The 23,502-nt window shown below is 42.5% G+C and overlaps 1 protein-coding gene across 6 annotated transcripts in view; it reads left to right on the forward strand.

The window, feature by feature from the left end:
* Nucleotides 1-23,502, forward strand: part of SLC1A3 (solute carrier family 1 member 3) — a 91,477-nt gene that overhangs the window by 62,426 nt on the left and 5,549 nt on the right. For 4 of the 6 annotated variants that reach the window (XM_085001564.1, NM_001244425.2, NM_001289945.1 and 1 more), the window contains 5 exon segments: nucleotides 6,442-6,646; nucleotides 10,618-10,660; nucleotides 14,079-14,371; nucleotides 16,767-17,000; nucleotides 17,515-17,709. In XM_085001564.1, coding sequence (XP_084857690.1) covers nucleotides 6,444-6,646; nucleotides 10,618-10,660; nucleotides 14,079-14,371; nucleotides 16,767-17,000; nucleotides 17,515-17,709 — 968 coding nt within the window. In that variant the 5' untranslated portion in view covers nucleotides 6,442-6,443. 6 annotated transcript variants of the gene reach the window in all.

Here is a 23,502-nt window from a genome sequence, read left to right on the forward strand (position 1 = left end):
CTTATCTTCTTATCCGGCTGAAATGGAGGCTTAGGGAGGTCAAATAATACTTAGAGAGTAGCTTATTTATTATTTATCTGATGAATTAATAACGGCATTTGTTGAATGCTTACTAGTGCAAAGCTAAGTGCTTTCTGTACAAAAATCCCTTTCCATGAGGGAGCTTTCATTATTCCCATTCTACAGATAAGGAAACAGGCTTACAGAGGTCCTGGGAGCTAGAAGTGGAATCCAGGTATTCTAACATCAGAGCCTGAACTCTTAATCACTGTGCCACTTTTTAAAACAGAATGTGCTTCTAAAAATGCCCAGAGTTCCTATTGTGGCTCAGCAGTGACGAGCCCAACTAGTATCCATGAGGATGTAGGTTCGATCCCCGGCCTCACTCAGTGGGTTAAGGATCTGGCATTGCTGTGAGCTGCGGTATAGGTCACAGACAAGGCTGGGATCTGGCGTTGCTGCTGTGGCTGTGGCCGGCAGCTGTAGCTCCAATTGGATTCCTAGCCTGGGAACCTCCACATGCCACTGAGGTAAAAATACAAAAAATAAATAAAAATTTAAAAAAAAAAAGCCTTAAGTTGGCGTTAAGTAGTTTGAAGTATTGTCTCTTAGATTAAATTATGCTAATTGCGATGCAAAATTGTGATGTAATTTCTAACCTAACTTTTAAAAATTTGCCTTCCAGTCCAGAACCCCTAGAATCAGAGACTCTTACCTTTGTCCCGTCTAGTCTATTACGAAGTCGGAAGAAAGTATTTCAGTGAAAAAAAGCTTTTAGACAGAAGCTTAAAGTGATTTGTTTCATGCTCACTCCCACCCGCTCCCAGCCCTGCCTCGGAGCTTTTTGCCCTCCTGCTCCTGGTCCGCGCTGGGGGTGCTGGGGTGCCCTTGCTCCGGCAATGGGCTGCTGCTTTAGGACACACGAGCTTTATTTTGTAGTCTGCAAATATGAAGCATATCATATTTTTTCAGGTTGACTTTATTATTAAAAAAAAATCACCTTGTATTCAAATGAATACGGTACATACCAGAGCTCGCCCTCGATTTCCTTGTAAGTTTGCCCAGCTTGAAACTCTAGGTGGGTTGAGAACAGGCAGCTTTCATTAGATGAGTGTTTTTGAGAAGCCCATTGCAGAGAAGGAGTACCTCTGAAATAAAATAAAAACTGAAACAGAACAATACCCTTAAGTCAGCAGTTGCCATCCCCCTTTTCTGTTCTTTCTGGGCCTGGTCCAGTGGTCTCAGAAGAAAAATGAAGCACCAGGAGGATGAATGGAAAGACAATTCATACCAGACGCCTTTAGATTCCATTTTTCAAAACTAGAGGGAGAAATTATGGGGGGAATAGATTGAGATGCATGAATATATAAGACAGATTTTTAACAGATGGGAGAATAAAATCCAAGCAAATAATACCTTGGGGACTTGACATTATTTATATGTGGTCTTTTAATGCTTGACTGAGTACATATTTCATTTATCTAAGAAGTCATACCAAATATTATACCAGAGAACTCTGATTTACAGTAGACTTACAGAGTTCCATGCACATGTTTATGAAATACTTTCCCACTTCAGTCCCCCCAAAATATGTGAATTTGGTGCCTACCTGTTGTGTAAACGGATTATCTAAAGACTGTCTTCACGGGAGTTCCCACAGTGGCACAATGGGTTAATCTGGTTGGTTTCTGTGGCAGCACCAGTTCTATTCCTTGCTCTGTACAGTGGGTTAAGGATCCAGTGTTGCTGCAGCTGTGGTGTAGGTTGCAGCTATGGCTCGGATTCAGTCCCTGGCCTAGGAACTTCCACATACTGTGAATGCAGTGGGAAAAAAAATTAAAATAAAAAAAAAAAGGACTGTTTTCATAAATAAAGAGGTAAATGCGTATTGACCCATGTGCATCAAAAAAAAAAAATTCTCTTCTTGGGAGTTCCCCTTGTGGCACATTGGAAAGGAATCCGGCTAGTATCCATTAGGATTCATGTTCAATCCCTGGCCTCGCTCAGTGGGTTAAGGATCCGGCGTTGCTGTGAGCTGTTCAACCCCTAGCCTGGGAGCTTCCATGTGCCCAGGGTGTGGCCCTAAAAAAGAAGGAAAAAACAAAAAACGAAAAAAAAAAAACCTCTCTTTTTTTTCCTCTGTCTTCAAAGTGACTGCTGCCTAAAATACCCAGGTATTTGAAACAAAGTCTAAATCTTTTACATTCTAGAAAATATCATTTCGAACTTTTTAAAATGCTAAACTCATGGGTAAACATGTTACAGGTTTGCAGAAGTGAATGATTGATTACTTTCTTGATGACTGGTTATTGGTGGGTTGATTTTTAGAAAGTAAGACTCAGGTGCCCAAAGCCAGCAAGTCTCCATGGCCCTCCACTCACCATCAGAACACGCTCTGGGCTATTTTTCTATAAATGGTGAGAAATTTGAACTGATCAGCTTTCTAGCTAGTCCTTCTGGGGACCAGTGTTTCCCACTTCCCCTCAAGGTGGGTAATGTCAGAGTTTGTCCACAGCTACCTCCCTCCATGGAATTTTCTTCCAGCCAGGTGGTTCATTTCAACATTGAACTCGAATGCAAGAACATTAGAGAACGCTAGCATGGAAAACAAGCAAATGAAATGTGGGTGATTCCTGGCTCATCCATAAGAATTGAGGGATAGTGGGAAGCATACTTACTCTCTTGAGAGTGTGGGTTCAAATCCTGCCACTTCTGTTTACTAGCTGTGCAACACTGGGAAAGTTACTTAATGTCTCTGGTCTCTTGGATCTTTACCTTGGGAATGATATCAACAATATGTACAACAAACAGTCATTGTGAATACGTGCCGTCGATCAGAGGGAGAGTGTGGTGAGTGAGTCAGTGGACCAGCACAAAAGTTAACTCAAAATGTACAAAACATAAAAACTTACAAACATGTCATTGTAATGAGAAGAACTATCATAGCATTTGTAGCAATAGACTGTATAATATTTCTTTGGGTTTCAAGAGGATCTCAATTCTGAGGACAGATTGTTTTTATAATAAAGATGTCAGGCTGTCTTCAATGGGGCTGGTTTAGCTAAGCCCAGATCAAATGAAGAAAAGAGACCGGTCAAGATCGTTATCTTTACTACTTGATCTGGAATGCGTTTCTCAAATCCGTATTTAGATGAACACATAGTTGTCATAACACACGCCCGTAAGTACCTACATACCCAAGTGACCTCCTCTTTTCCCCTCACCCCGGTGCCTTTTCTTCCGTGTATCTTAAAGTGACAGGGCTCGATGCCAACTTTCCCCCTCTCAAACATTTAAGGCCCTTCCTGCTGAAGTTCCCTTTTCTGCAAAGTGATTTAGTACTTTACCCTGATGCCCAGACACTCTGACGTTTGTGTGCAGTCTCTGGTGTAGAGCTTTGTCTGGAATTTCGGGAGGCAGGGGAAAGGAGAGATGGTCACAGAATTTGTGTGCGAGAAAGGAAGCGTGACAGGCTGCTCATGTGGGGTTTTGCCTTCCAGAACCCTCTCTCCATTTTCCTGTTTCCATCAGCATCAAGGTCCTTCTCTTTCAGGCTGAGTTGTGTCAGAGTGTCCTCATCCATCCTTCTGTTGCCTGATGACAGCGTGTGGCCTTGCTTCTGGTGGTCCCATTTAATTTTACAAGCCTGTCTCAGAGAATACGGGAGTGGTTCGAGGTGGAAGGACGAGGTGGGGGAGGGAGGGGGGTGCTGAGGTACCCAGAGCAGAAGTGGGCAAGCAGCCCAGTGGACTGCAGACCCCTTTTAGGGGAAGGACCTAACAGATAAATGGTTAGGGAAGATACCCACCCCCCTACACACACACACACACACCCCTTCCTTGGTTGAAACAATCACAGCTGCTGCTTTATTCTCTTTCAGTGGAAAAGGACCAGGAGTTCCCTGGTGGCTCAGCAGGTTGAGGATCTGGTGTTGTCATTGACGTGTCTCTGGTTACTGCTGTGGCTTGGGTTCGATCCTCGGTCCTAAAACTTCAGCAGACCATAGGTGTGGCCAAAACAAACAAACAAACAAACAAACAAAGGAAAAGGGTCCAATATCAGAGGTTGCGAGGCCTCTCATTTGACTATTGATTCTCCTTCTAGGCTCACTGCTAAAAAAAATGGTTTGTCTTCAGGTATTACAGGATTAGAAATTATGGAGAAAATACTTTCATACCGGTATTCTTTTTAAAAAATAAAAAATAAAGAAAACCACCTATAAACTTTGTTTTCTAGAGCCGATGGCCCTGTAACTGTGGATGCTGGAATAACTTTCTCCCCCCTCCCCCGCCGCCCCGTGGTGGGAGGGAGGGAGACTTAAGCCTCCTCCTTTGTCTGCCCCGTTGGTTTCCAGTGCTCTGCCTTGACCACTTAGCGCTCTCTCTGAATAGCTATAGGTCGGGAATAGTGGGCAGGAGCGTCAGAGAAGAGTTGGCGTGAGAACGGAACAGCACCACAGAATAGAAGGCGAGAGGGAAAGAAAGCATCTCGGAGGAAGAAAATACTGCTGCCTGGTACCCCCCCCAGCAGAGATATCCGGCCTATTGTGCCCACACCACTCACCCGCCGAAGAATTGCAGGCTTCAGTGGTGACAAGCTCAGGCAATGATGGGAAGGAGAGTGGGCCCCTTCTGGGAGAAATGATTTCAAGCACAGGAAAGCCAAGACATGTGGAGATGTGATGGAGACCTGAGAATGAACCTGGGGGCGGGGGAATGGGACCCCTTGGATTGAGAACAGATTAGCCCATTTTTAATGACGGTGGAGTGTGGAAGTGGCGCCACCCCAATAAGGGGGTTTCAGCCCTGGGTTTCAAGAACCAGGGCAAGGATGAAAGAAGCTAAGTTCATGCATGAAAGCCAAAATTGGCCTCCTCACTGTGGGAGCCGCAGTTGGTTTTCTCGGGGGCAGAAGGCACACACTAAATCCAGCAACATAATAACTGGATTTATGCTCCCCTCGCTTTTGCTTGGTATTCAGCAAGACCTTGCTTAATTGTCCTTGAATCTGCCTTAAAGGTTGTTGTTAAAAATAAGAACACATGGAGGACTGAGTGCTTATTACGAACATTATGAATGATATGATTCAACGACACACAAAATTATAACTTGAAAGTCGTGGCTTCAGTTCTCATATAAGCGCATTACCATTGTCTCAAGATGTGGGCAGTTATTGGGCAGTCATGGGCACTATTTTTTTCAATACTTTACCTTCTTCTAAGTACATTTGTATGAACAGGGTTGCTACCTACATGTTGAACCACTATTCAAATCTGATACTGATCACAGAAATACAACGTAACCTTTAACAATATTTATAGAATGACACTTTTAAATAGTAAAGACAGTCGTTTGCTTAACTATCATTGGATGAGGTTATATTTGGATAATGTCATAATTGGATAACTACATCCACACTACAGAGTGTTTTAGTGGATTTGGGGAGGACAAAGAAGGAAGAGAAGTGAAGACGTGGCTAATGAAAGAGAAGAGCCCCTATTATTCTAGATGACCTAATCTTTTGAGAATTTTGCGTCCTTTCCAATTTTTTTTTTTTTTTCCCATCCCAAGAGGTATGGAGATGGGTTCCCTTTGCTGGAGCAATTAAGGGAACCTTCAAAGGCAGGACTCCTCTATTCCTGAGGATTATACCTTCCCCGAGGTACTCTTTGAAGATGTCCTGAAAACAAGGGGAAGAATGTTAATGGGAGATAAGGCACCCACCCCAGGCCTGTGGGACAAGGTGGAGGAAGGCAGAGGGCAAAAATGAGAAGAACCCCACCGACATGATTCTTTTAAAAATGTTTTGATCAGATGAGATAAAATGAAACGACAGAGATGCTCTTTGAGACCTTTGGCCTACTTTAAATGCAAATCGAAGATAAATCGGGAGGTAAATAGAATAACAGCTTAAATTTTACATAAAAACATCCCCCCCCCCAAAAAAAAGACTACCAAGTACATACACAAAATAATTCTTGTAAAAGAATTAACGGCAATTAATCTGTGTGGGTCGCCATAGTGCTTGAAACTTGAGATATGCTTAGATTAGCCTGCCAGAAATCTTTTTAACGTATTTCTTACACACACACACACACACACACACACACACACACACACACACACACTTCACCGATTCACACTGATAGCTTCCTCACCTATTGCAACCTAGGAAAGAATTTGATAGTCCACGCTTTCAAACCATTAGCAAGCCATGTGAAATCAGCTCTTGGGTGAGCACAGGTTTTGCGGACACAGCTGCTACCCAGCCCTTCTGTGGCTTGTTTCCTCCACCTGATGTGATCCCCTGATTCAATGTGGTGCCATGGCTGGGTGGGAAGGGGGCAGGGGAGTGTAGAAGGAAATGCTCTTCCCATTGCCTTCCACCGGAGAATCCCACCGAACTGATTTCTGAAACTCTCCTTCTGTTTGCCTTCACCAGGAATGGCGGCCCTAGATAGTAAGGCGTCAGGGAAGATGGGGATGCGAGCCGTAGTCTATTACATGACTACCACCGTCATTGCCGTGGTGATTGGCATAATCATTGTCATCATCATCCATCCTGGGAAGGGCACAAAGGAAAACATGCACAGAGAAGGCAAAATTGTACAAGTGACAGCTGCAGACGCCTTCCTGGACTTGATCAGGTACGTCCTTGCCAGCCCATCGGTTAGGGTATATTCTGACCACCCAACCTCTCCTCCTGGGGGGGCTGATCAGACCCCTGAAGAGGACCGAACCAGCCCTGCTGGGCTTGAAATGAAGGTCACGCCGTTACTTCTTCCTCACAGAAATTCAAGTAAGGATCTGTGTTCTGCTCTCCATCTGTTTTCTGATCTCATGTGAGAGAGGTGAGAAGATCAAGGAGAAGATAAAGATTTAAGAGCTCTGCCTTTAGGATTCAGAATCTGATCACTCAGTCCTCTGGACTGTGCTGCTCACCTTGGAATACTAATCATTCTTTTATGTGTGTGATTTTTTTTTTTTTTTTTTGCTTTTGTAGGGCCACACCCGGGACATATAGAGGTTCCCAGGCTAGGGGTCGAATCGGAGCTGTAGCCGCCAGCCTACGCCGCAGCCACAACAGATCCAAGCCGCGTCTGTGACCTACACCACAGCTCACAGCGGGATCCTTAACCCACTGAGCAGGGCCAGGGATCAAACCTGCAACCTCATGGTTCCTAGTTGGGTTTGTTTCTATGGTGCCACGATGGGAACTCCTGATTTTTTTCTTATTGAAGTATATTGCTGTACAATATTTTATACGTTACAGGTGTACAATATATAGTGGTTCACGATTTTTACAGGTTATACTCCATTTATAGTTATTATAAATTATGGGCTATAGTCCCTGTGTTGTGCAGTATATCCTCGTAGCTTATTTTTTACCTGGTAGTTTGCACCTCTTAATTCTCTACCAATATATTGCCCCTCCCCCACCCTTTCCCCACGGCGACCACTAGTTTCTTCCCTATATCTGTGAATCTGCTTCTTTTTTTGGTTATATTCACTAATTTGTTGTATTTTTTTAGATTCCAGGTAGAAATGATATCATACAGTGTTTGTCTCTCTCTGTCTGACTTACTTCATTAGCATAATGCCTTTTCATAATTCTTCACCTGCTTTTCTCAAGTCTTTCCCTCTAAGGCTAGTTTTGGTTTAAGTATAGCCTGTGCATTGGCCTCGTCTAGTTTGGAACTTGTGAGCTGTATCATCATCCCTTATATACAACCATTTATTTGTTGTATAAATAAACTTCAGAGACCGCCTGATCGTATCTATTCCAAGGTTTTCCTTTTGTTTATGAGAAAGGCTTTGGCAGATCAGCAATAAAGATTAAAAGATGGCTTCTTTAGCATTGTTTTATATACAAACTGTACACCGATTACAAATTAATCTTAGCTAATACTTGACATAGGCTTGATGAGAGAGCCCATTTTACCCAAAAGTGTGAAGTAAACTTAGGTTTGCTCATGGCACCTACCTCCCTGCCTGCTCTCTCTCTCTGAGTCTGGCCTCTCATCATTCGGGTCCTGGCAGGAAGCTATGACAAGCTTGAAAGGATCACTGAACTGGGTTTGTTTGCAAAGGTGCTGGTAGAGTTAAGGGAAGCCACAAGGGCTGGTGAGACACCAGGGGACTAACAGCAGTAGGAAGCTGTTCTGTTACCACCTGGAGCTCTGACGGGCAAAGGATGAGCGCTGTTACTGGAACTGGATGGAGCCCTGAGGACAGAAGCTCTAGCTGTAATTTGGAGGGAGGGAGCTGTTGGCCAACCTGCCAGAGAGAGAGCTGGCTCTCTCCCACTGCTCTGTGACCTGTCAGCGCCTCCCACTGGACAAACCCAGTGGGAAGCCAGAAGGGAAAGAAAGCGTCAGCCTTCCAGGACGCAGAGCAGGTTGGAGAGTGGATCACACATGGAACATATCCTGGCACAGGTCTCCGGATTCCCCACCTGCTCAGCATTCCTCCAGCAAGTAGCCCACCCAGGCTGTCCTCTCTAGACCCCCAACCACCCCCCCACCCCCCTTCTTCACGACTTAATTGCAAAGCCACTGATTTGCCAAACCTAAATACTGCTCTAAAGGATTCCCCGTTGATCATCAGAAAGAAACTCCTCCTAGGGACTTGATTTCACATGCCATCTCAAGGAATGGATCTGTAGCAGGGAAGTAAGAGAGATTTGAGCAACAAAGGTTCTTTTCAACAGCATCTCTCAATTCCTACCATGAGTGACCTTGTACCCTCCGTAGGTAAGCACAGGGCGGCCCCATGGTTCCTCCTGAAGGTCCTTTCCAGGGAGTTTAATCACAATTATCTAAAGGAATCAAGCCACTCTATATTATCTCATGCCAAAGTGTCACCCAATGGCTATAGTTTTATTTAGTTCATACAATTAATTTAGGCTTTTTACTGTTGTTTTTTTTTTTTCCCCAGGAACTTTATCTTCAGGTAGTTTGGATTAGGAATATATTTTATTATTCCCTTTCCGTATAATTTTTACTCCTTGTCATTCCTTGTCGAGTTGATCCACCAGTGCACAGTGTGTTTCTGCCCATCCTTGCCCCAGTGACAAGTGTGTGACACCACTGTGGTCCCACCCCATCACCTGGTTTGAGCATTTACCCTGGAATTTCCTAAACTCACATTTCTATCAGGGTTTGTAGAAACAGACCTGCAAAGCATAGATAGGAAGGACAAAGAAACAGGAAGGTCTAAGTAGGAACAAAGAGCTTATAGCCTTAAAATATAGTTGCTGGCATACAACTGCTAGAATCTCAGGCCCTCCAGCTGCCTGTCGGTTTCTCCCACAGTCTTGCATCTTGGAGCCCTAGTGATACTTTAATCCAATCTCCTCTGTAACAGACGAGTTAAATGAAAATTAAATGGGTGCCATGGGAGTCCCCCTCTGGCTCGGCAGGTTACAAACCTGACTAGTGTCCATGAGGATGCAGGTTCGATCCCTGGCCTCGCTCAGTGGGTTAAGGATCCGGCATTGCTGTGAGCTGTGGTATAGGTCACAGACACGGCTCAGATCTGGTGTTGCTGTGGCTGTGGTGAAGGCCGGCAGCCAAAGCTCTTATTCCACCCCTAGCCTGGGAACTTCCATATGTCGCAAAAAAGAAAAAGAAAAAGAAAAGAAAAAAATAAATGGGTGCCATGAATTAGTCAAGGTCACACAGCTAGTTAGAGATTCCCCAGCAAGAGTGTTGCCTCTTATTCCTCCCCACCATGAACTCTGCTCTGAGGAAGTGACAAACCCTGCCACACAGGCCTCAAGTTCAGATTTTGTGGGCCATCTCCCTGTTGGTCGCCAAAGAGCTTCAGAAGCTCCAGCAATTCAGAGTCACTATTTTCATCCACCACAGGGCTTTTGGGAGACTTTGTGGAGAACAAACTCATACTCTGACCATGACTTTTTTTCTTTTTTCTTTCTGTCTTTTTGCCATTTCTTGGGCCGCTCCCGTGGCATATGGAGGTTCCCAGGCTAGGGGTCTAATCGGAGCTATAGCCGCCAGTATACACCACAGCCACAGCGCTAGTCTACACCATAGCCACAACAACGCCAGATCCGAGCCATGTCTGCGACCTACACCACAGCCCACGGCAATGCTGGATCCTTAACCCACTGAGCAAGGGCAGGGATCGAACCCGCAACCTCATGGTTCCTAGTCGGATTCGTTAACCACCGAGCCATGACGGGAACTCCTGACCATAACTTTTGATTTGGAATATTTGGTCCCTTAACAGATGGCACAATACCAAAGTGGCCACTCTTGAATAAGACCTCAGCTAACCAGAAGGCTTAAGATAAAAGGCATCTCCATTCTCCTTTGGGTTCTTCCTAGGAGCAGAATTTGATATCTGAATAAAAAATCCCATTATCTGACAAAAGGACAGAGGGGTTGAACTGGGGACTTCCTTGGAAAACATGAACTTCATGGGCCACACTTAAGGGTGACCTATGTCCCATTTCATAAAACCCACCAAAATCTTTCTCTTTTTCTATTTGCTGCTTAATTCAATGCAATCTTTACGTTAGACGCAATGAAAAAGTATTTAGGGACCTAACTTATGACCTGGGAAATTTTTCAAGTGACCATTGTTTTCTTTGCAGGAATATGTTCCCTCCAAATCTGGTGGAAGCCTGCTTTAAACAGGTAAATACTCTATAGCCACTCATCCGCCTTCTTTGAAATACCTCTTTGGCATCCCAGAGTGGCGCTCTCTGTTTTCCTTCTTTCCCATTTTTCTGCAATAAGAAACACGTCTCTCTTGCCAACCAGATGGAAATGACTAGAGTTTCCTGGGGAATTGGGAGGGGTGGGGTCTCCCCTTGTGGTGAAGGCTTATTAGTTGCCAGACACTATATGTCTTGCATACAAATGGCTCGTTAAGTCCCTGTTAGTCTTAGGAAGTCTAATCAGGACACTCCCTCTCCCCGCCTCCACATCCCCCCACACAAAAGCTCACCAAGCAAGCAAACTCCAGTGTAAAATAACATTTACAACTTGGTTTAAAGATTGGGAGATTATCAAGTTTCTGGGTTTGGTTTTACAAATCAATGGGTTTTTTAAAAAGTCTATTTAAGGACCTTACGGATTCAAGGAGGAAGCACATCAGAAAGGATTACTGGGGTTTCCGTCATGGCTCAGTGGAAACAAATCTGACTAGTATCCATGAGGACGCAGGTTTGATCCCTGGCCTTGCTCAGTGGGTTAAGGATCCAGTGTTGCCCTGAGCTGTGGTGTAGGTCGCAGATGCGGCTTGGATCTGGTGTTGCTGTGGCTCTGGTGGAGGCTGGCAGCTGCAGCTCCGATTGGACCCCTAGCCTGGGAACCTCCATATGCTGTGGACGCAGCCCTAAAAAAAAAGACAAAAAAAGAAAAGAAAGGATTGCCACCAACATGTATTGAATGTCTGCTGTGAGCCAAGCACTAATGTTCTATTTACGCCTCCCATAAATATGGTGGGTATCATCTTTGTCTATGATAAATCAGAGGGGGTATATAGCACAAGATTTCACACGTAGTAAGGCAGACCTAGAATTCAAATGCATGTGTTGACTCCAAATTCCATCCTCTTTCTGCTTTTGCAATCTATTCCTTCTCCTGGAAGGGAGTATCCAGGATGATAAGACACCTTCCAGGAAGCCATAGTGAGGTTCAGTTCTAAAAGGCCCCTCTCTCGGAGTTCCTGGTCATGGCTCAGTGGTAATGAACCTGACTCGTATCCATGAGGACACAGGTTCAATCCCTGGCCTCGATCAGTAGGTTGTGGAGTCAGCATTGCCATGAGCTGTGGTGTAGATCGCAGACACGGCTCAGATATGGCTTTGCTGTGGTGTAGGTTGGCAGCTGCAGCTCCGATTCAACCCCTAGACTGGGAACTTCCTTATGCCATGGGTGCAGCCCTAAAAAGACAATAAAATAAAATAAAAGGCCCCTCTCTCTATGTTGGAGATACAAATACATTTTACTACTAGGTAATAAAATTAGCAAAGTTCATTCAACCTCACTTGAAAAAAAAAAAATGCTTTGTTGCCCACAATATTAAAAGGAAAACAATTAGGCATTCTGGTTGTTAAATAATAGCTCCCAAACATTTCCCCAGATGGTGTCACTTCCCCCTAGGGCTTGGGATCTATAAAACAAACAAAATCAAACCCGGACTTCATAAGAGGACCATGTTTTGCACTTTGTTATTTTTCCCTTTTTAAAATTTGTATTGACCAGTTTCAATAAGTAATGCATGCACACACTGCAAAATTCACACAGAATTCTTTCTTTAAAAAAAAAAAAAAGGCCTGAGAGGGCAAAATCTAACTCTCTTTATTCAACACAACTGTAACCATAAATAATAAACCCCTTTCAATCCACCCAGCCAAGCCCTGCACCATGGGGCTGACTATTCCAGTTAGTCAGCTGGCACCAGGCACCATCAAAAAATGCTGATTTCTAGCAGCGCTGGGAAAAGTGCTGACTCATGCAGATATATTGTATTTGGTTTTGGATGCATTTACAGGATTTTGAAGGGGAAGCAAATGTATCTTCCCAGATCTATTTGTCTTAGAATGCAAATGAGGCTCCAGTTTCTGTGTAGGCTGCAAATTGTGTCTAAGAGGAAAGAGTTGGAGGTATAGAAAAGGGTAATTGGGAAGTTCCTTTCATGGCTCAGTGGAAACAAATCTGACTAGTATCCATGAGGACGCAGGTTCGATCCCTGGCCTTACTCAGTGGGTTAAGGATCCAGCATTGCTGGGAGCTGTGGCGTAGGCCAGCAGCTGCAGCTCTAATTCAGCCCGTAGCCTGAGAACCTCCATATGCTGTGGGTGCAGCCCTAAAAAGACCAAAAAGTGGAAAAGCTAATATGGATTGAAAATTCATCCTAGACGATCCATAAAGTGGATAAGCACCCCAATAGACTAGAGATTTGAGAGTTGACTGGAACAGAGACCAAGAGGGGTCAATTTCTTTGTTAAAATTACCACCAGTGCCACTGATTGCTTAGGGATGTGTCCACAGTATGGCAGCTGGCCATGTCCTTGTTTGGAAACAGTGGTTTCCCATTGGACAAAAACGTCTCCCATATACTCTTGGTGGAGAATGGACCCAGCGTGTAGAGCCACCCTTTCTTCTCCTAGACACTAGATCCAGACAACATCCACACCTTATACTCTCTCTGGTGCTTTAGAACCATCGTGATGGCCAGGAATTCTGTTCTTGTTAAGATCCAGGACAGATGGGCTTAGTTGTTTCAAATGGCAACAGTAAGACACTCAACTTCTACTGTCTCGGGGGATCTCTGCAAAAGCTATGGGGGGGAAGACCATCTCTTGGGTAACAGGAAAGTCCTCAACAGACGCGCAGTGTGCTTCATCGTCAACTATTAATCAATCAGCTATTCAGGAATTGCTACTATCAGAAATGCCCTGAAGAATGTTGTTTGGAAAGTTAACATTTTTTCATATGCCCTGAAATCTCCAACTAAGTCTAGTCCTGAGTGGTTTGTTATTGAGCACCACTGGCCAACATTAGTATAGGGCTTTAGAAGTTCCCAGCTGTTCTCATATATCCTGTTTAATTTGGTCGTTGCAACAGTCCTGTGAGGTGGAACCAGCACAGCCATCCCTGTTTCACAGCTGTGCAATATGAGCAAAGGGATGTTAGATAAGCTGCCCCTGATCCCATAACATGAACCCTAGAGCATTAAGGGATTATTGTGACTATTTGAAGTTACAGTGTTTTAAAAGCCCATCGTAGTCATTTTATTAGGGTTCCAGAAAAAAAGCAAAAACCCGTGTATATGTTTATTCCAACATTGGGTATGTTTATTTCAACCACGTACCGCTTTCCTATTACAATTTGTTATGTATTTGAGTGTGTGTGTGTGTTTGTGCCGAGGAAGCAGGAAAGGTTTCTTGTTGATAAGTTGATGATGGATGGATAGAGATTTATAGATACTTTCTACAACACCATTCTCTGAAATCAGGGTAATGTATGTCATTATAGAAAATTCCAGCAGTTGCAAAGAAAACAAAAATTACCTTTAATCCCTATTGTGCCTTTTCTTTTCAAGTTTAAAACCAACTATGAGAAGAAAAGCTTTAAAGTGCCCATCCAACCCAATGACACACTTGTGGGCGCCGTGATAAACAATGTGTCCGAGGCCATGGAGACGCTGACGAGGATCAAGGAGGAGTTAGTCCCAGTCCCAGGGTCTGTGAACGGGGTCAATGCCTTGGGACTCGTTGTCTTCTCCATGTGCTTCGGATTCGTGATTGGAAACATGAAGGAGCAGGGGCAGGCCCTCAGAGAGTTCTTTGACTCGCTTAACGAAGCCATCATGCGTCTGGTGGCCGTGATCATGTGGTAGGTATTTCTCTTTGCTTTTTTTTTTTTTGCTATGTCGAAGATGCTTATTGCCATCAGCATGTCTTCTGTACTCAGGAAGATGCCACCAGGCAGGATGGCCAGTGGCACGGCTCTCGTTTGGGGAAGCACAAGAACATCAGTGACTCTGGGCTGGCGGTGGCCTTGAACATATCTGCAAGTTTCTCTTCCCAAGTTTGCTCCCTTGGTTTTGAAAGGTGTCACCTCAACCCCTTTATTCCCGTGCTGATGGGATCCCATTCCTCATTCCCTCATTTTATATTGAATTAGTTAATTCATTCGGTACATATTTATTGATGGTCTCCTGTATACCAAGTATGTGATGGCAGGTACTATGGACATAGGAATGGAAAACAGACAAGGGTATCCTGGGTCTTACATTCTTCTTTTTTCCTTTAATTCTTTTCCATTACAGTTTTTTAATAAGATATTGAATGTAGTTCCCTGTGTTATACAGTAGGACCTTGTTTGGAGCTTACATTCTTAAACAAATCAACCACAGGCTTTAGCCACAGATGTTGTGGAAAAAAATAAAATGTGAGGTCTAGGAGTTCCCATTGTGGCTCAGCAGATTAAGAATCTGACTAGTATCCATGAGGATGCGGGTTCGATCCCTGGCCTTGCTCAGTGGGTTAAGGATCCAGCGTTGCCGTGAGCTGTGATATAGGTTGCAGATGTAGCTCAGATCCTGCGTTGCTGTGGCTGTGGCTGTGGTGTAGACCGGCAGCTACAGCTCCGATTCGACCCCTAGCCTAGGAAACTCCATATGCCACAGCTGTGGCCCTAAAGAGCAAAAAAAAAAAAAAGCGCTAAATCCAAAGAGGAATACTGACCTTGCAAAGTAAACTCTCCCCAGCAGGGAGGGAATGATATGATTGGCTTAAGCCTCCTGTGAGGGTTGCTTTCCCTTTATCTTTTAGTTTTAATCCGGACGTCTTGGCACCCAAGGCAGGAAGGCCTCAATTTCTAAGAAAAGCACTCACCAACATGATTAAAAATATCCTTTGTCTTTATGGCCACCAAAGCCCAGAGAAATCCATTTTTTAGGAGTTTGTGTAAGATGGATATGAACTTGGGGGCACAAAGACGGTCAGAATGTGGTCTCCACAGGAATCCCCGCTGAAATCCTGGAGGCCCGCCTTGGAAATCTTGGCAGAGCTGAAAGTGGACATTTATCTTCATATTATTAAAATGCCTCCACCTTTCACCTCTTTTATGAAAGAAGCCTTTACAAGGCTGGTGAATGAACCTCACATGTAGCTTTTCTAGCTGTACATTCTCCTACGCATTCAACACTGAGTTATTAGATTTCTGAAAACAGGTACACTTCTAATTTCCTGGCCTAGATTTTGAAAGGACTTTTAAAAGAACCATTGTATTTTTCAGTCCGAAATATGTCCCACCCAGTTTCCCGCAGACCCTTCTGTTGCTCCTGCAGGGTCAGTGGCTTCTCTGGTTTTGGTAACGTGAGTCGGGTTTTAGGTTAGCACACACATCAGACAGAGGGAGTTGAAAGCCGGCCAGAGGGGCCTTGACTCCCTGTGTACAAGCCATTTCGTGTCTCAGTTGTTTGTTCTTGCCGAGCCTACAGAGGAACAATCAAAAATAGCGTAGCAGCCCAGGGGGTAATCGGTACTTAATTAGAACACCTATAACCGATTGTGGTGGTACATACTCGTACCTTATTAACTTCAATAGCTCTGAATTTACTCTATGATTGCCTTCTACTTATGGCAAATGATGCTAGTTTTGCGTTTGCCCTACAACATACATTTTCCTCTTAGAGTAAAAAAAAAAGATGAATACGATGTAATATTGCAAGTCGTGTGTTATATGGGAACGACCATAAAAGTGGCCCTTGATTTAAAGAGCTGATTGCACATCTAAAACACTGAAATGGTGTCCTGTGCATCTTGCTTTAGCTTGAGAATCAGGCTCCAAAGTGGAAGATGCTCCCAGAAGTCGGGGGTTTGGTTTGGTGGATTCTGACTGTTCAGAGTACTTAGCAAGGGAACAGGGGGGCGGGGGAGTGGATGGCATCTTAGGACCCCCAGAGTGACCCAGGTGCAGTGAAGGGAGGGTTAGTGAGGAAAAAAGGTGAGTAACAAAACATCGGTACTCGCCTTTTTTTTTTTTTTTCATGATTTAGGATGGGAGAAAAAAAATTGTGACCTAGAGAAACTCTTAAAGAAAGCTTAATTATGCACTATTTGTTTTTACATTTATATTAAAAAAAAAAAAAAAAAAGAACAGAAGGAAGTTCACCCTTTCTGCAAGTCCTTATAGTATCCTGGGCAGAAAAGTTTGGAAATCAACTCTTTTGATTGTTGTTGGAAATCAGACTTCCAACTGTGCGTGTGTTGCTTCTACATAGGTACGCCCCTCTGGGCATCCTCTTCCTGATTGCAGGGAAAATTGTTGAGATGGAAGACATGGGAGTGATTGGGGGGCAGCTGGCCATGTACACAGTGACAGTCATCGTGGGCTTACTCATCCATGCCGTCATTGTCCTGCCCCTCCTCTACTTCTTGGTAACACGGAAAAACCCATGGGTTTTCATCGGAGGGTTGTTGCAAGCACTCGTCACAGCTCTAGGCACCTCCTCCAGGTACGTATGTGTCCCCTGCTCACTCCTATCAGCACCTGTATCTCAGACTTGACTTTGAATCAGAGCCTTCAGGTTGGGAGGAGCGGGGAGGTTGGGGCTGAATTTTTTCCAGAGTGTAAATGTCCAGGCATATGAATTGGCTTTTTGACTCTGAGGCTAATCAGATCTAGCTGGGATTCAAGGACTGGCTGGCTATATACCCCTATATGTACCCCTTTAGGGGACAAAGTGGAAACCAGCTATAACCTTTCCTGCCCACTCTCAAGCTGTTGTAACAGGGAGTAATCACAAGCGATACTTCTTGGAGGAACCAGAAGCAGGAGAGCTGCCAAATGACCCAGTGACGGGACCCGCTGTTCCCAATCCTGCTCCCATATTTATACCAGTGCAGACGTAGTTCCCTTTAACTTAGGATTTGGAGAGGAAGGAACGCTCTGTCCAAAATACCAAAGGTTCAGGCAGGGTCTGAACTGTCAGGATGGTCAGCTGACATGCCTTGTTTTACTGTGCTCAGCTCTGCCACCCTACCCATCACCTTCAAGTGCCTGGAAGAGAACAATGGTGTGGACAAACGTGTCACCAGATTCGTGCTCCCAGTGGGGGCCACCATTAACATGGATGGGACCGCCCTCTATGAGGCTTTGGCTGCCATTTTTATTGCTCAAGTTAACAACTTCGAACTGAACTTTGGACAGATTATCACCATCAGGTACAAGGAAAATTCTACGCAACGCTGTCTTAAGAATGACTTGAAGAGATGGTGATCTGGGACGGAGTGAAGAAACTGGTTGGGCATGGAGGGTGGATGGAAATCAGACATAAACAGGGGGTTAGGGTTTGTAAGAGTAGTTTTGTTTTTTAATTTTAATTTTTATGGTGGCCATGGCGCCCAGCAGCTTGATGTGGGATCGCAGTTCCCAGACCAGGGTTTTAACCCGGGCTGCAGCAGTGAAAGCAAGTCTTAACCACTAGACCACCAGGGAACTCATAAATAGTTTTATTTTTGATATTTGGAGATTTTTTACTAGTTTTTTTGACTACAGCTGTGCACATGTAATAATGAATTTCTAATAATATAGAAATGTATAAAGTACATTGTCATCACCCCATCCTTCTATGGGTGACTACTGTTACTATTTTGTATATAAAGACCTTTTCCTATGCAAAGACATAGACACACTTTTTTTTTTTAAAAAGTGGAGTCATACTATATGTACTGCTTGCTCTATTGATATACTTACTTATCAGTACGCATGTCTAAATATATCTAGCTCTTTTAAAATTTGCGCATACATACTCTGAATATTTCTCTTTTAAAAAATCTTAAATTTATAAAGTGTTAGATTAATGCCTTCAGTAAAAGGCATTAACACTTTAGCTTTTATTATTCATTAGTTTTATTGACAGTATTAGAAAATAAAAATATACTTGAAAACTGGATTGACCTTTCTCTTGAGTTAATTTTTAGGCCCTATAAAGTAGCTGACAGACCACACTGACAAAGAGGTTGAGAGTTTTATTTTTGAGGACTATTATAATAATAATTTTACTTTTAAAATGTTAAATGAATTAAATAAATTTACTATATAATATTATAGAAATAGTATAATTATATTATATTATTATATTATTTATATATATTTATATAATGTTAATTATAAAGACTAAATGATAATTTATGCTACACAGTATAAATATATAAATATTTATAAATAATTAAAATATTAAATGAATAATAAAATAAATATTAAATTATCATTTAAATAAATTAATTAGAAAAATATTAAAACAAATTATTATTAAATTTTATTAAAATAATAGGTTTTTTTTTAAGTGTCTAGTGAAAGGTAATTTTCCCTCTCACGCCTTCTACAGAGGCAACCACTGTTGCTCGCTAGTTTTTTTCGTATTCTTCTAGAGGCAGTCTGTGCATATCCATGTGCATACGTGAATATCATCTCTTCTTTTTGCTGAATGAAAGTCAGTGCACACAGCAGACCAATAAGTATAATGGAGGCAAAGCCTCACAATACAGATCAGACACTGCTCTTTATGGTGTGTGTTAATTACTAGCAATTTATTTTGGAGATTGAAGTAAGTCAGATTTTTTCATGACTTTTTATTATAAACTGTCTTACATATAGGAAAGTTGAAAGCATACTGCAATAAACATCTGCCTAGATCAACAGTTGTTAGCATTTTGCCATTTTTGCTTCTCCTTCCTCTCCCATCATCCCCCACCACCCACCTAGCTTCATGATACTTCATTTGTGCATAGTTCAGCATGCATCTCCTAAGGATAAGGATGGTTTTCTATGTAACCACAAGAGTAAGATTCTTAATAATACTTCCAGAGTGTCTAGTCCATATTCAAATTTCCCCACTCATCCCCCAAAAGTCTTTTGTAGCTTTTTTTTTTCCCCAGATGAAGATCAAATACAGATTTATAGTTTATATCTGGTTGTTATGCCTCAGCCTCTCTCTCTCTCTCTTTTTTTTTTTTTTTTTGGAAGGGACAAGATTAGGAGGAATATTTATTTCACTTCTTTTTGATGATAGGGAAAGACCCGTTTTCATTTTTTTAAAGTTTTATTGAAGGATAGTTGATTTTCAGGGTGGTGATAATTTCTGCTGTACAACAAAGTGATATCTATACAACAATCATACATATATATACATTCTCTTTCAGGTTTTTTCCCACATATGTTATCACAGAATATTGGGCAGAGTTCTCTCTTTTTAAATAGATAGATCAATTCTCTCACATTGTGTGTGTGTATATACATATGTTTATTTAGAAATAAGTTATGTCAGACTCTGTGTATATATCTTGTGTTATTGGAAAATAATAATAGTTGTGGGATGCATTGGGATCAAAAGATGAGGCTGATCATGGCCAGAGGTGACTGGTCTTGGGAGGGTCTTGCTACACTGGAGCTGGGAGATCAATAATTCAGCCTATGTTTGTATGCAACCTATTCTTGGGCATACGTTGGCGTACTGGTTGAAAAGCCCTGCTTTATGAAAAGGTTTTGGTTGCAAGTGATAGAATTAAAAATAACTTTAAAAAATTAACAGTGGCTTCAATAAGATAGAACTGTATTTCTCTCTCGTGGGAGGCAGCTCTCCTCCACAAAGCCTTCCAGGCTGGTAGATGTTCTACATGTAAGGGACGGAAGCTTGCGTTTCTATCATCCAGGTGGTCCAGAATAGCTCCAAATTTTAGCCAATGAGAAAGGAGGAATGGGGAAGGGAGGGAATGGGGGAGAGGGGACTGGGAGTTTGGGGTTAGTAGAAGCCAACTATTGCATTTGGAGTGGGTAAATGATGAGATCCTGCTCTATAGCCCAGGGAACTCTATCTACTCACTTGTGATGGAACATGATGGAGGATAATGTGAAAAAAGAGAACGTATATAGATGTATGACTGGGTCACTTTGCTGTACAGCAGAAATGGACAGAACATTGTAAATCAACTATAATAAAAAATTTATAAATAAAAAATTAGAGTTCCCGTCGTGGCTCAGTGGTTAACAAATCCAACTAGGAACCATGAGGTTGCGGGTTAGATCCCTGGCCTTGCTCAGTGGGTTAAAGATCCGGTGTTGTCCTGAGCTGTGGTGTAGGTCGTAGATGCGGCTCAGATCCTGTGTTGCTGTGGCTGTGGTGTAGGCCCTCGGCTACAGCTCCGATTCAACCCTTAGCCTGGGAACCTCCATATGCCGCGGGAGCGGCACAAGAAATGGCAAAAATAAATAAATAAATAAATAAATAAATAAAAAATAATAAAGAAAATAAAAAATTAACTTTAATCAATTAAAAAAAGAAGAAGAAGAAAAGAAGAATGGCACAGCCTGCAAGTTGCTTGATCATTTCCACATGTGTCTCATTGGCCAGAACATAGTCTAAGCTTCAGGGGAGCCTGGGAAATATATACAGTCTTCCTTGTGAATGGCCATACACCAGCTGAAAATTCTCGCATTGTACGAGGGAAGCCACCAGGGGGAACCACAAACAGTCTCTTCCACAGACTTATTACTTTATTAATACCACTTTGTATCTAGGTGATACTTTACTAGTTAGAAAACATTTCTACCTTCTCAAATAGGCATTAAACGAACCAGGTGCACGCTGCTTCTGTAGAAGATATTGATCACGCTACAGAACTTTTCATAAATCATGCTGCTTTCGAATTAATAATTTGGTTTTTTTTTCTGACCACATTAACCATACAAGTTCAGTATCTTTACAAGTCTCTGCTGGGAGAGAGGAATTATTAGAAGCAAATTGTTGCTGTAACTATACAGTATTTTAGACTGGAGAGTACTTTGGGGTACGTGAAAGAAGTACATAGGCACAAGTTCCTTCATTTAGAAGTGGCTCAGCATGTTAAGAACTTGACAGTGTCTGTGAGGATGTGAGTTTGATCCCCGGCCTCGCTCAGTGGGTTAAGGATCCCATGTGCCATGGCTGTGGTGGAGGCCTCTGCTGCAGCTCCAATTCAACCCCTAGCCAGGGAACTTCCATATGCCACAGGTGCAGCCATAAAAAGGGAAAAAAAAAAATGGCTGTAATGGTAACGATCGGACCAACTTCCTAAGTGCTGTTGTGATGAGCAGATGAGATAAGCCATGCGTAACATATCAGGAGGCACATAATAGGCATTTGATAAATACTAGTTAATATGATTATTGGCTCAATGCGTTCTTTGCAGATTCACTTACATTTTTCTCTTTTTTTTATTTTTTTTAAATTTTATTTTATTTTTTTTATTTTCCCACTGTACAGCAAGGGGATCAAGTTATCCTTACATGTATACATTACAATTACATTTTTCCCCCACCCTTTGTTCTGTTGCAACATAAGTATCTAGACATAGTTCTCAATGCTACTCAGCAGGATCTCCTTGTAAATCTATTCTAAGTTGTGTCTGATGAGCCCAAGCTCTCCATCCCTCTCACTCCCTCCCCCTCCCATCAGGCAGTCACAAGTCTTTTCTCCAAGTCTATGATTTTCTTTTCTGAGGAGATGTTCATTTGTGCTGGATATTAGATTCCAGTTATAAGTGATATCATATGGTATTTGTCTTTGTCTTTCTGGCTCATTTCACTCAGTATGAGATTCTCTAGTTCCATCCATGTTGCTGCAAATGGCATTATGTCATTCTTTTTTTATGGCTGAGTAGTATTCCATTGTGTATATATACCACTTCTTCCGAATCCAATCATCTGTGGATGGACATTTGGGTTGTTTCCATGTCCTGGCTATTGTGAATAGGGCTGCAATGAACATGCAGGTGCATGTGTCTCTTTTAAGTAGAGTTTTGTCCGGATAGATGCCCAAGAGTGGGATTGCAGGGTCATATGGAAGTTCTATGTATAGATTTCTAAGGTATCTCCAAACTGTTCTCCATAGTGGCTGTACCAGTTTACATTCCCACCAACAGTGCAGGAGGGTTCCCTTTTCTCCACAGTCCCTCCAGCACTTGTTATTTGTGGACTTATTAATGATGGCCATTCTGACTGGTGTGAGGTGGTATCTCATGGTAGTTTTGATTTGCATTTCTCTTATAATCAGCGATGTTGAACATTTTTTCATGTGTTTGCTGGCCATCAGTATATCTTCATTGGAGAAATGTCTATTCAGGTCTTTTGCCCATTTTTCCATTGATTAATTGGCTCTTTTGCTGTTGGGTTGTGTAAGTTGTTTATATATTCGAGAGATTAAGCCCTTGTCAGTTGCATCATTTAAAACTATTTTCTCCCATTCTGAAAGTTGTCTTTTTTTTTCTTTTGGGTTTCCTCTGCTGTGCAAAAGCTTTTCAGTTTGATTACGTCCCATGGGTTTATTTTTGCTCTAATTTCTATTGCTTTGGGAGACTGACCTGAGAAAACATTCATGACGTTGATGTCAGAGAGTGTTTTGCCTATGTTTTCTTCTAGGAGTTTGATGGTGTCCTGCCTTATATTTAAGTCTTTCAGCCATTTTGAGTTTATTTTTGTGCATGGTGTGAGGGTGTATTCTAATTTCATTGCATTGCATGCAGCTGTCCAGGTTTCCCAGCAATGTGTGCTGAATAGACTTTCTTTTTCCCATTTTATGTTCTTGCCTCCCTTGTCAAAGATTAATTGACCATAGGTGTCAGGGTTTATTTCTGGGTTCTCTATTCTGTTCCATTGGTCTGTCTGTCTGTTTTGATACCAGTACCACACTGTTTTGATGACTGTGGCTTTGTAGTATTTCTTGAAGTCTGGGAGAGTTATGCCTCCTGCTTGTTTTTTGTTTCTCAGGATTGCTTTGGTGATTCTGGGTCTTTTGTGGTTCCATATAAATGTTTGGATTGTTTGTTCTAGTTCTGTGAAAAATGTCATGGGTAATTTGATAGGGATTGCATTGAATCTGTAGATTGCTTTGGGTAGTATGGCCATTTTTACAATATTGATTTTTCCAATCCATGAACATGGAATATCTTTCCATTTCTTTACATCTTCTTTGATTTCTT

The sequence above is a fragment of the Sus scrofa genome, chromosome 16 (genome assembly GCF_054392235.1).
Source record: "Sus scrofa isolate SSC_HxYL_T2T_F1_AM1 chromosome 16, Sscrofa_HxYL_maternal_Yorkshire_Landrace_v2.0, whole genome shotgun sequence".
Classification (NCBI taxonomy): domain Eukaryota; kingdom Metazoa; phylum Chordata; class Mammalia; order Artiodactyla; family Suidae; genus Sus; species Sus scrofa.